The 13,255-nt window shown below is 45.8% G+C and overlaps 1 protein-coding gene across 19 annotated transcripts in view; it reads left to right on the plus strand.

Moving 5' to 3' along the window:
• Window positions 1-13,255, plus strand: part of DOCK7 (dedicator of cytokinesis 7) — a 94,452-nt gene that overhangs the window by 72,568 nt on the left and 8,629 nt on the right. For 7 of the 19 annotated variants that reach the window (XR_014956850.1, XM_085585620.1, XM_021542714.4 and 4 more), the window contains 11 exons: window positions 904-1,000; window positions 1,456-1,473; window positions 3,264-3,360; window positions 4,122-4,256; window positions 4,876-5,028; window positions 5,499-5,657; window positions 5,986-6,086; window positions 6,829-7,021; window positions 7,496-7,639; window positions 8,406-8,537; window positions 9,115-9,129. Coding sequence is in view for 18 of the 19 variants with exons in the window: in XM_085585620.1 (XP_085441746.1) it covers window positions 904-1,000; window positions 1,456-1,473; window positions 3,264-3,360; window positions 4,122-4,256; window positions 4,876-5,028; window positions 5,499-5,657; window positions 5,986-6,086; window positions 6,829-7,021; window positions 7,496-7,639; window positions 8,406-8,537; window positions 9,115-9,129 (1,244 nt within the window). In the remaining variant the exon portion in view is untranslated. Of the gene's footprint in view, window positions 1-903; window positions 1,001-1,455; window positions 1,474-3,263; window positions 3,361-4,121; window positions 4,257-4,875; window positions 5,029-5,498; window positions 5,658-5,985; window positions 6,087-6,828; window positions 7,022-7,495; window positions 7,640-8,405; window positions 8,538-9,114; window positions 9,130-10,609; window positions 13,093-13,255 lie in introns of those variants that run through there. The other 12 variants (XM_085585621.1, XM_021542730.4, XM_085585626.1 and 9 more) reach the window with 4 other exon arrangements.

The following is a 13,255-nucleotide window of genomic DNA, read 5'->3' on the forward strand; positions in this document are numbered from 1 at the left end:
GGCTCTGCAAAATCTCTACACCTCTGCTAAATTGCAGACACTTTATGTGCAACTTGAGTGTCTTTTTAAGTGAGATCACATCTCATTTATGGGGTGTTCTTGCCTTAGATTTTTTTCAGTGTAGCATCTTCTAGAGTGTCCTGTTCAAGGATCAGAGAGGAAAACAAACTACCTGATCTTGCTCTGACAGCTCTGAAAATGTCTGGGTGTTGAGTTGTGTTTTTCACCTGGGTGTTTCTGCTGACTTAAGGAGCCTTGAAGTAGCTGTAGTTGGGCTAACAGGCACCTTCTGGTGATTTCTACTGTTTGTAAAACACAGTAATTTTTAGGAACACTCAACATTCAAAGGGTAGCCCAGGGGTTAGGACAAGAATCAGAGCTGTGGTTTTGTCTCCTCTGCCACATGCGCCTGTCCTTGTGGGCTAAGGTGGAAAATAGTTTAGAGCCGTAATTAAGGAATCACTTCAGAGATAGGAACCTTGATTTTTTTCTTAATGTGGCCAGATTACTCTTATTACTTGAAATTTCCCTGCCCTCCCAGCAATGAGAATAAAAGATTGTCAGGTGGGAAAGGGGGGTGGCACCACCCTGAGAACATTCCTGGGTGCCAGTCGAGGACAGCAGTGTTGGCATGCTGAGGGTTGGCACACTCAGGCTCCTTGTGCAGTCCAAGAGAGGGACTCCTCTCACCAGTGAGTGTCTCAGCTGCCTCTCTGCATCTTGTGCCACTCAGCAGTGACAGAATTAGGGCCATGTAACCATCCTGGGTGAGTGCCACAGAGCCTCAGGCTCTAGAAAATCATCTTTGTTGCCACCTGCCACTTGTGAGCAGATCTGGAGCTGCTGCTCGTGCAGCTGAAGTGAGCATCAGCTGACTGCTGTTGTTTTGTTGTTGCCCTGCAGAGAGGAGCCCTTCTGGGAGTGCCTTTGGAAGTCAAGAGAATCTGAGATGGAGAAAGGATATGACTCACTGGCGGCAGAACACAGAGAAGCTTGACAAGTAACTCTGCCTTATTCTTCTGCCCTACCCCTGTGCCAGGCCTGTGAGAGCAGGGTCCCCCTCCCCACAGAAGGTCACTGCCAGCAGCCACTCAGCCCTTGTGCCAGCAGCTTTGAGCCCTCAGATGCACAGGGCTAACATTGCAAAAAACAAAAAAGCAAATAGCTTTTACTCCTACACTGCCCTCCCAACTCTTTGCCTTTCTGCTGTCCCTTGCTTCCTTAGACTCCCAAAACAGATTTAAAGAGATTTATACAATCCATTACTGTCTTAAAACCCTGCCCTAAGCTGTAATGTAGAGGAAAGATCCATTAAGAGTTTCCACAGATAGCATTTGTATCTCATGTCATATTTCCTTTATTCCATAAGAGCATTCTGGAGTTCTCAAAGCTCGCTTTCCTTTCCTGTCCTAATCCATCACTTTGATTGTTTTTCCACATGTGCTGTGCTTTTAGAAGCCACAAACCAGCCAGGTACTGTAGCATTGGTGTGCAGTTCTTATAAATTGCTATTTTGTACATCTGCAGACTCAATCATCACAGCATTGTTTGTGATGCTTGGCAGAACTTCTCAGTGTGTGTGTGCAACTGACTGGAATGAGCTCTTTTGGCTTATTACACCCATTTCCTTGAAAATTCCCTCTCTTGGTGTGGTTTAATCCAGAGGGCTCAGGAGTTGTGTTTGGGCTTTGCTGTGCACGTTTTCTGTCTCTTCGAATTGCAACCTGCAGTCTCCATCCTCTCAGCAAAAGAATTGTTCCTTACCCTAGGGAAGCAACCTCAGCCCAGGTGAAGTTCTGAAGAAACTGAAGAATGGGGTCCTCAGACCCAGATGGAGATCAGGCCAGATTTTATCCTTGCAGACATTGACTCCTCCTGGAGTAGAAAGCAATTCTTCACAGCCTTTAGTTGTTTTGTCCCACACAAAAAATGTAATTTCTCCTTATGACAAGTAATGGCTTTTTGTCCAAGGCTCCAGTCCTGTTGAGTCATTGGGAAAGCCAAATGACCAGGGTATTTCACCCTGAAGTGATGTAGATATAAATTCCAGAATCACACCAGCTTAGAATTTGGCCTGAAAGACTCAGCAGTTCACTGCCAACACTGGGTCTGAGTCCTGTCCTTCCCAGAAGGACCTCAAGTACACATTTAACAGCTCTGGAATTCCTTGATGGTCAAAGGATGGTGTCTTACCTCACAAAATGAGCTGCTTAGATAAAACTGCTTTCTAACCCCTGCTTGCTGTGACTGGGTCTGCTGTGTCCTGTGTGTGTAGGTAGAGCCTGGCTCTTTGAAACCCCATAAACAAGACTTCTCACTCCAAGGGCTGTGCAGAGCTTGCAGCTGCTGTCTTTTTATGCAAATGGTATTACTTTATGTGGGGCCAGGTCCCAAAACTTCCAGTCCTGAAGATGTTGGAGGTGTGAGCCAGCTCCCAGAGCATGTGGAGTGTGGCAGGGAAGGGCTGCTGCAATACAGCTCCAAGAGACAGATAGTTTCTCCCTCTTTCTGTGTGTTTTTCTGGGATTTGGCCTGGCATGAGTCTGTCAGAGATAGCACCTATGGTAGGGCAGGCCAGGGCTGGGTTCTTTGAGTACACCCTGGATCTCTGCCCAGTGCAGCTGGTGCCACTGGAAGGGGCTGGTTGTGCTGAATTCCTGGAGCCACAAGTGTGAGTGGGTGTCTGGACTTTGCAAGGCTTTCCAGGAAAGTGAGTGCCTGGCATGGAACAGCAAAAACCTTGTCCTTCAGCTGAGAGAGGAAGTTGTGCTTCAAGGATTGCATGCAGTGTAGCTTGGAGAGATAAGATTGCAGCCTGGCAGGCTGCACTGTGCTGCTCCCAGTGGGAGTGCAGGTTCCCAGCTCGTGTAGCACCACCGTGTGTCCACAGCATAAAGCCACATGTCCTGTTCCTGGTTGTGCTGTCGCATGCCTAACGATGCTGCTGAGCCACTTTGGGCTTGGACTGGGCTTCTAAACTGTTGTTGTGTTCCTGGGAGAGTAGTGAAGTGTCAGAGAGCAGTGTGAGCTCTCCAAGCATGATGAACATGAAGCCTCTGTAAGTCTGTAATTGTAAAAAAATGAGATTTCCTTCCTGTCCTCTCAGGGGGTGCATTGAAATATCTTTGTGGTGTTGTCCAGTGATAAATATACAAACTGTAACTGGGAGTTTCCTGCTTGTGAGAGAACATTTTTGACTGGAAAATATGTAGGTCCGTTCCTTAATCAGGAAGTAATTTTACTTCTTTGTTTTCCCTGATCAGGTCAAGGGCAGAGATAGAGCACGAAGCACTCATCGATGGGAATCTTGCAACAGAAGCCAACCTGATAATTTTGGATACTCTAGAGATAGTTGTACAGGTGAGGCCGATAAGAAAATGGAGATGTAATGGCATTACAGTCACCTGGCCAGGCAGCACTTTGTTAAACAAAACTGCCTCAGTGCTGAGGAAACTGTTCAGCTGCAGCAGGAAGGGGGTGATGCCTCTCCAAATCCCAGCCTGAAACAATCTGGTTTTACATACCAATACCTTCCTTCAGTCTTGAAATTGAGAATTTGAAGGTTCTCCCTTTGTTATGGGAAAGAAAGTCTCCAAATCTTGCCCTATCCCAAGCAGTTCCTCCAGTTCTTCCCAAACCTGCCTTAAATCACTGAGTTCCAGTGATTCCTGAACCTGTACTCACTTTGTCCCCTGATTCTGTACAGATGAACCTGGGCACAGACTGGGAGCAGCCAGGACCATGCTTCCCAAATCCACCTCTGATCTGCAGAGAGACCCAGAAATCCCAGGGATTGAATTTTTGCCTGAATAACCCTGCTAGAGCCCAGCTGTGGGCTTTCCCTCTAGCAGAACAATTTCCCCAAAAGTCAGAGCCTCACTGAGGACAAAGAATCCCCAATTCCACCTGATTTATCCAAGGATCAGGTGTTCCTCACCTGGGGGTAGCCTCAGAACGGGGCTGTTTGTCAGGCCCAGCTAAGTGGGTAATTTCCTCATGCAAAGGGCTTTTGGTCTAAGCTAGTTGCTCTCTCCCACATGGACAGGAACACAGGAGGTTCATTTTTCTCATGGAGTCTTGCTTTCCCATTTTTCTCATGGAGTCTTGGTGTCCCTTTGCAGACCGTGTCCGTGACGGAGTCCAAGGAGAGCATCCTCGGCGGGGTGCTCAAAGTGCTGCTGCACAGCATGGCCTGCAACCAAAGTGCCCTTTACCTCCAGCACTGCTTTGCCACACAGAGAGCTTTGGTCTCAAAGGTGAATCCCCTGTGGGGGCAGAAATCCACCCTGAGCAGCACTGAGGGAGGAAGGTGCTGTTTCTTCCTTTGGATGGGGTCACCTCCCCAAGAAATTACTATTTTGGGCAGTATGAATTTTCAGCCTGGCCTGGTTTTCATGAGCAATACCTGCATTTCTGCATTGTGGGCTTGGCTGTGCCAAAAAGTGCAGCTCACACACCCTGGATGGCATGTGGGTTCCTGCTGGCTGGCACTGAGTGGGAAGAGGCACCTGCTCAGTGGGGAGCTCAAAGCACAGGTGGGGTTCAAGCTGGACAAATCTCACTTTAAATGGATTTGTTTCCCAGTTTCTGTAGATGTACAGGGAGAAGCTCAAAGTTGTAAGCCTCAGATTTTGGGAGTATTGTAAATCAGTGTGAGGGTGTAGATGTAGGAGCAAGTTGGAGGGGGAGGTAAAATGAGTTGCCTTCCAGTGCTGCCAGTTTTGCCTTACTGTACAGTGATTGAAATGAGCATCATTCCCTTCAAAGGAGAGAGGTTGGGCTCCCTCTCATTGCAGTGCACCCTCACTGCTGCCTGTTTGTCTGAGTGCTCATTCCTGCCTGTCCCAGCACATTTCCTCCCCTGCTGTTTTCCAGTTCCCTGAGCTGCTGTTTGAGGAGGAGACAGAGCAGTGTGCAGACCTGTGCCTGAGGCTCCTGAGGCACTGCAGCAGCAGCGTCAACACCATCAGGTCCCACGCCAGTGCCTCCCTGTACCTCCTCATGAGGCAGAACTTCGAGATCGGCAACGTGAGTCCTGCTGCTCTTCATGGCTTATTGCAGATAATGGGATTGGGGGCTGCTGCCTTTGGGTACAGCCCCCACAGAGCTGGGGGACACCCTGGTCCTGGGCCAGGGGCTCTGGGGGGATTGACAGCAAAGATGATGGGATTCCAGATTTTAAGTCTTGACCAAAGCAAAACCAACAGACATAAAGGATGTTTTATGAGAGCATCATTCTGTTCAGGGTGTGTGAGAGGGGATCAGGTGCAAGCAGACAACACTAATATTTTTGCAGGAGAACCTTTATCTGAAACTAAATAATCATCAGATTATGACATCTGGCAGCACCAGGTTTATTCTAATCATTGCTCTGAGACAGCCTTTCTTGCAAAACTTCAGTTTTCATTATCAAGTCAGGAGGAGAGTGCCATGACCAAAGCACTGATTTTGCACTGACTCCTGGCTGCTGAAATACCATAATAACATCTGTATTGCAGAATTTTGCCAGAGTGAAGATGCAGGTGACCATGTCCCTCTCATCCCTGGTGGGGACATCCCAGAACTTCAATGAAGAATTTCTGCGGCGTTCCCTCAAGACTATTCTGACATATGCTGAAGAGGATCTGGAACTTAGGGAGACAACATTTCCTGACCAGGTAAAAGACATAAACCACAAGACAATTAATATGCAATTCATTAACAGGCTATGCCTAAACCTCCATCCAGAACTGGAATTTACATACATTCCCTGGAAAAGGTTTGGGTTTTAGTTTTTTTTAGTCATCTAACATAAAACCCAGGTCTTTGATTAGTTCTGACAAGATTTTGGTTTTTTTAGTCATCTAATCACATAGAACTCGTGTCTTTGATTAGTTCTGACAAGATGCAAACACATCAGATTCAGAGTGACCATATTCCTCACATAACAATGTGTAGCTCAGTTTTCCCATTGCCAGTTCTTTACAACAGCTTATTTTTTCCCAGGTCCAGGATTTAGTGTTCAACCTCCATATGATTCTGTCAGACACAGTTAAAATGAAGGAGCACCAGGAAGATCCAGAAATGCTGATTGACCTGATGTACAGGTAGAGTTGGCACTGTAGGGACAGGAGATATCAGTGCTGCACGTGGGTTTGGGCTCAGATGCTGCACATTTGGGCACCTACAGGACTTGATTTTGGAGCAGTTTTGGGTCTCACTGCTCACAGACCAACATAGGCCTGTCTGTTGTGTTTGATTGTGGTGCTGAGAGGTTTTGTTAGGCATTTAAGCAGCTTATCTTGGATAAAAGCAGTTTTCATTCCCCAGCCATCCCTGGAAATCTCATCTTCCACCTGAGTAGAGAACTCTCTCTGCTTGCTTCAGGGTAAACTTGGGGGTCTTCCAGCACCTGCTTGCCCAAAAGGCTTTTTGGTGGTACATACAATGGTGTCCATATGCAAGAGATATTCCAGAGCCAAGTTAAGCCCCCAAGTGCCAGATTTCATATTGCTGTCTGCACAAATGGCCCCGAAGACTTCTCAGTGGTGAGCAGAGGTTTTATTGTAGGGAGCCAGTAGGGTGTGCTCCGATTGTGCCACACCTTTGGATTTCCACCAGTCTCAGTGAAACATGGGCTTTGGTCAGGAGCTTCAGCATCACCCACTGCTCACCCACCACATGGGTCACTTCCCAGCTCGACAGCTTCTTGTCTCAGGGATTTCCACACAGCACCAAGGGGGGTTGATGTTTAAGCAGAAGTGACTGACTACAGTGTGAAAAAACCGTGCTGAAGGGCTAGTTCAGCAGGAAAGGACATGGAATCACAGAGGTTTTCTCTCCCTTTAGGATTGCCAAGGGCTACCAGAATTCCCCCGACCTGAGGCTGACGTGGCTGCAGAACATGGCAGGGAAACATTCTGAGAGGAGTAACCACGCCGAGTCTGCCCAATGCCTGGTGCACTCTGCAGCCCTGGTGGCAGAGTACCTGAGCATGCTGGAGGACAGGAAATACCTCCCTGTGGGCTGTGTGACATTCCAGGTGGGCATCATCCTCTCCAAGGGATGCTGAGCTACAAAGTGTTTCCATGTGCTGGGAGTTCTGTGCATACATCCTCAAACCGTGCTCACTGTTTGTTGCATGAATGAAATACTGCTCTGTGAGAAATGTGTATTTTATTCAGATGCTCTACAAAAATATATGTACTTTTTATATACAATACAAAAATGGCAATATTTTACATATATACTCTACAAAAATAGATATATTTTTATATGAACTACAAAAATGGCAATATTTTACATATATACTCTATAAAAATAGAAAGCCGTATTTTATGTGTATGCTCCACAAAAACAGACAGCTATATTTTATATATATACTCTACAAAAATAGAAAGCCACCTCTATAGGAAGTCTAGGAGTTGACTGCAAATCAGCTGCCTTTCAAAGTATTGAAAGTGTTGAGTGTTGTTTGAATTGAGTAAATGTATTTTTATCTCTTGTATCTCCCCAGAACATATCTTCTAATGTTTTGGAAGAGTCAGCAGTTTCTGATGATGTTGTGTCCCCAGATGAAGAAGGAATCTGTTCTGGGAAGTATTTTACAGAAGCTGGTCTGGTGGGATTGCTGGAACAGGCTGCAGCATCTTTCTCCATGGTAGAAGACTTTCATTTCTTTACCTCCCTTCTCCAGCAGCCTCACACTGCTGGGCAGTAGGAAGGAAAATGTTTTCTCTCTGAGTGGGTATTTTATTGTAAATGCTTAATTTGCACAGAGCAATTAGAGTTTTCATGGTTTAAGACAGCCTGGTTTGCCCTCTGGAGTAAACCAAGGAAAGGGAGTGAATTAATTCCCACGACACAGCATGAAGTGTCATTCAGTGGGCTTAAGCACAAGCAGAAATAAATCCAGGGCCAAAACCTGGAATTCCTGCTAAGCCCCTCTGTGCAGTGACTGCCCACGGTGGGCTGGACCCACTCCATGAGAGAGATCCTGGGGATCTTCCCAAGTCCATCTCTTCTGGGGTGCCAGAAGTGGATGCAGAAGTCACAGGGGCTGAAGATGAACAGAGAAAGCTGAAATGTGCATTTGAGCTTTTCCATATTTAATCCACATCAATTTGGTTAGGATCCTGTTTAGATTGTTTTGCTCTTGTGCCTGTGTCCATCCAAAATATCCCAGGATTGTTTATGTTAATGATCCTAATTACTGACAGCAAGATGTAATGCACCAGGCTGTTGATTTCAGGGATAACTGAGGATTTTATTCCATTTATCTCTGGGTACGTTTCAAGAAATGATGTGATTATCCCACAGTGGAGTCTCAGCCACCTTTTCATTTTGCAGTTTTATCATTTAAATGCTGTGTGTGTAATTCTGGCTGTTGAATTGATGGAGCAATCTGATGGGCCTTATTTTTGTAGGCTGGCATGTATGAAGCAGTTAATGAGGTTTACAAAGTCCTTATTCCTATTCATGAAGCCAACAGAGATGCCAAGAAGTTGTCTACTATTCATGGTAAACTGCAGGAAGCATTCAGCAAGATTGTTCACCAGGTAATGGTTTGAATTTTCAGCTGCAGGGTGAATTGTGAAGAAACTTCAAATGCTCAGTGCAAGCAAAATGAAAAACCATTATTCTCAGATTCCAGGAAAATTGTCAAATGATGATCCACAGTAAATGCAAGGATCATTAACAGGTTTTTTTCTGGAATTTAACCTGAGAGAACATCATGTAACAAGATTTGTTATAACTTCAGAACTATCCAAGACTACAAAATTTCAGTTTACCCTTTGAGATGTTCTTTTAAACTGTATTTTGCATGCTGGGAAAACCCACTGTACCTTGCCTTTAGCCTGGTAGGTAAAATCCAGAAATGCTGGGGGGTTTATTTGTTTTTTTCATGTGGTGGTTAAAGAATTGAAGGAATCTTTCCAAACTTGGATGGTGCAAAACCCACCAGCTTAATTAAGGGCTGTGAGTAAATGTATTTTTGCCAGAGGAGGCTGCTTTGGATGCATGATGACTTAGAACCATTGAAACCATTGCAGGTTTATTGCTGGTCATGTTTTGGCCTTTGAAACTTTTTTTTTTGGTTTCTGTGACATGCCCTTTTTACTTTCTATCACACAGAGTACTGGCTGGGAGGTAGGTAACTCCATCTTAGTTAGCAAAGAACACTAATTGAGTTTCCAGATGACTCACGCCAATGCTTGCCCACATGTGCTAGTTGTGGGTATTTCTGTTGCTGTCTGCTGTTTAAAACAATTCATTAACCAAAGAAATCCCAATAAACCATGGTTGTAGTAGGAATTTCTTCATAAGCAGCTGTAGGTAGTGCATGGATGCTGACGTGTTCCACTAATGAGGTTCTTTGGTGAATGAGCCACTGTACCATCACTAGTTTGTTTTTATAATTTGTTTATATTTCTTTCCATCAGCATTGACACAGAAAATCATCCCTCCATACCATATTTTCACCCCACCCACAGGGGTCGATTTAAGCACCAATGCTCAGAGGTACCAAACACAAACCTGGTTTGCTGCAGGTGCACCTTTGATCTCGGAGGAGAAACTGCTTCCTTCTGTTCTCAGTCAATTTATGTAGGGGTTTATTTGGCAGTAAAAGGGCTCAGTTGTGTTAACTGGGGCCATTTTTGCAGCCTGGGTTTTTAAGGAGGCTGTGTGCTCACAGTTCTGCAATACACACCACAAGAACCACACTTTTGGATTAAAAATGGACAAAGCAATTGTTTCATCTGCAGGACTACTTTGACTCCAGCCCTAATCCAGTTGGCACAGTGGGTGCACGAGCACGGAGAAGTCTCAGAAAGCACAAAAAAGCTCTTATGAATATGATGTTCTTTGTTTAGGCTTCGTCTTTCCAGTTTATTTTTGCTTTTCTATAGATCAGGCAGCTCATTTTGGGCCATCTCCCTCCAGGTTTCCACCACACATTTACTGAACCGAGGCTGAGACAAAAAAACCTTTGGTGTTGTGGGACATAATTTAGGCTGGTGATGTCTGAATGTCAGTTTTAATTCCAGCCTGGCAAAAAATGGAAATTAAGCAGCTTAAAATAAACCCTGACACTTCAGGGCTGGCCCTGGAAGTCATCCCCTTGTCCCCATGGAAGGTCCAGGCAGACACAGCCCAGCAGAGAACCTGTGCTAGGTGTGGAAATTATGTAAATGTGTTCAAGCCAACAAGGCCTGTGAGCATCTATTTTATTATTCTGCCCCTAAATCGACCCCTGGAGAGACTCCTGCCATTGGTTATGATTCTAACACCACTTGGTCATGTTTTACTGCATGGTAAAAGACACCGTGGGTTCAGCTCTCGTCTGTCATCGTGCTCCTTCATTGCCACACTTTTTCTGACCTTTGTGCTTTGTAGCTTTCAGGTTTGTTGCATGTTTTGCCCTTTTTTCCCCTCCCCTTATTTTAAGTATTTTAATGGATGCTCACCCCCCCTTTTTTTTTTCTTTTTAATTTTAAAATTTATTTGCTGCCAATTTGCTGCTTGTTTGTTTTATGGAATTTCCCTAATTAAATACTTTCTGTTTTCTCCTCTATCGCCCTGGTTGCTGACCCTCCTCCCCACTCTTACTATTGTCTGTTGTGGTAAGTTCCTACTTGTGGAATTTTTTTTTCCCTTTCTCTGCCCTTTTTCCCCCCCACCTTCCCTTTTTTGTTTGTTTTGTTTTATTTTACACTGTGGAACCCCCAATTTCATTTTAGCAAAGAGCTATGCCAACAGCAGCACCCCCCTCATGGCACAAGAAATGCTGTGTTGCCAACTACAAGTGTCCTGGGTCTGGCATCAGAGCATTCCTGAGCTCTCCTTAAACACACCAACTGATGGGCTTTGTGTGCTTATTCATGGAATAAATGTTGAATTCATTCTATTTGCTTGCTTTCCAATTAGGAAAATTAAGGAAAAATCTTTTCATGATGCACCATGAGAATTTAAAAACTCTTTCTAAGCTGTGCATGGGGAGGTTGCCAGTGGATAACAGGGCTCCAGGAGCTGATTCCTTCCCAAAAAAAAATCAATATTGGAAGACTTGTAGTAGTTGGCAACACTGCAAAGGACCTTGGGTTAAAATTGAGCAGGAAAATAACAGTGCTGAGTTTGGTAAAGATGGGTTGGATTCTGTATTTTGAAGGAGTTGCTTTTGTTCCTGCATCCTTCAGGCAGCTGCTGCTGTCCTGGTGGAGGAAGCAATAATCCCTCTTGCATCTGATTTCTCTTTTTTTTCCTCCAAATCTTGTTGGCAAAGCTTTTTGTGTGCGTGCAAGAGATAACCCCAAAACTTTATTCCCAGCAATTTGGAAGGGTATTTACCATGCATAATAACAAATCATGAACCTTCATAAGTCATGGTGGCTGTTACCTGCTCTGCCAGTTGTGTGATGGCTATTCAGTGTTCACCTTCATTCTCTTCTCCTCCCAAAATCCTATTATTTTTTGATAAAATAATAGGAGATATAATGCTTTTAATAATTCCTCCCTCATATCTGCATTTTTAGCTCTTGCCAGAAACAAGACCACAGAGCATTAAATTATTTGTTCGGTTTTCCCTGCTGTGGCTGGGAAGTGGTTTGGTGTTGGCTGAGTTTGAGATCCCAGTACAGAGCAATCCCCCATCCCTAATGCCAGGCATGGAGCTGATCCCAGGGAAGTGGCTGCTCCTGATTATCCCTGGGAGGCCTGGAGTGGTCTGGAAGTGTTTCCCCCAGAGGGATTTGCTCCCATCCCCTTGCTTCCAGGCACAGATTCCCAGCATGAGTCACATCAGGGGCTGACAGTGCTCCTCACTGCTGCTTCTAGGATCCCTTTAACTGGGATTCCACATCTGGATTTACCAGGGAGAACCAGAGCAGCATGGGGATGAGCTGGGAGCTGACCTCACACAGGGACAGGGAATCTCGCCAGGCTTCCCTGGAGCTCTGCCACTCCTGGGGCTCCCCAGTGCTCCAAAACTCTTATTTTATGCCTTTGGTAAATGCCAGCAGGACTCCTCAGTGATTTTTTTGCTGATCAACAGACAGCATTCTCTTCCTCATCACTTTTACCCTGCCTGTAACAAGGGGCTGCCTGGGCAGGTGTCCATAGCAAAAACTCACTTGTAAGGATCTGGTTCTGCAAATGCTTCACACCCTGCAAACCCCTGGCCCAGGAGGAAGGAAAAAGCTCATTAATTAAAAATCAGTGTGTCCTCAACCACCCAGTGCCAGGCTTGGGGCAGGATCCCACAAACTTGCCCATGGAGCATGGCCAAGCCTCGTGCTGGCCCTGGGGAGCTGATCCATGTGGCAGCTCCCCCCGGGCAGACACGGAGTCAGGGAATGGTTTGGGTTGGAAAGGACCTTAAAGAGATCAGGTTCCAACCCCACCTTCCACCAGGTGCTGCCTTGGGAAAGACTTTGAGAAAGGAGCCCTGGAGTCAGAGCCTTCTGTCTGTGACAGTGAGCTGGAAGCTGGAAATGCTGAGTGTTGAGAGGTTTTTGTGTGGATAATGTTACCCAAAACTGTGGCTCTGAAAAGGTAGTGATGAAGAAAAAAGGGTTCAGAAGCTCAATGCTGCATGGATCCAGGGGGATGGGCACTGGACAAAGACAAGGAGTCCAGGGAAATGGCAACATCCATAAAGTAGCAGCAACTCTGCAGCTGGAGTTCCCACCCTGGGAGGGCTCCTGGGATCCTGGGCTGTGCAGAAAGCCCTGGCCCTGGGGCTGGAGAGGAACCCCTGTGCAGGAGGATTCCCAGAAGGACAGGCTCTAGAGCAGCCTGGGCACAGCCAGGTGTTGCTTTTTTGGGATGAGGGCTGCTACTGACCCCAGGTGCCCTCAGGAGGGCAGAGCTCAGCTCTGAAGTGGAAGTTTTTGGCTCTCTGGCACCTCCAGGGGGATGCTCCAGACTTTCCTCCATCCAGGAGAAGGCAGTGGCCATGCCAGTGGCTTTTGCAGTCTGGAGTTTGCCTGAAGGGTTTTTTTTAATTTTAGTTTGGCTTATTTATCCTCTTTGCCTTCCATAGATCATGTTCACTATCACCACAAGAGATGAGTTTTGCTATAGCAAAATACTAAAATAAAACCTGTCAGCCAGGACACCTGTAAGGGCTGTTTGAAGCCAAAACCTAACCCAGCTCAGTGACACTGAGTGTCCTTTACTGCATCACACTTTGTCACGAGAGTAAAGGTGAACATTTTGGAGTTTCTTGCTGAAAGGCATCCCTGGTTTGTGCATGTGAGTTCTTTAACACAAGCAA

This window comes from Lonchura striata, chromosome 8 (assembly GCF_050655825.1).
Source record: "Lonchura striata isolate lonStrDom1 chromosome 8, ASM5065582v1, whole genome shotgun sequence".
Classification (NCBI taxonomy): domain Eukaryota; kingdom Metazoa; phylum Chordata; class Aves; order Passeriformes; family Estrildidae; genus Lonchura; species Lonchura striata.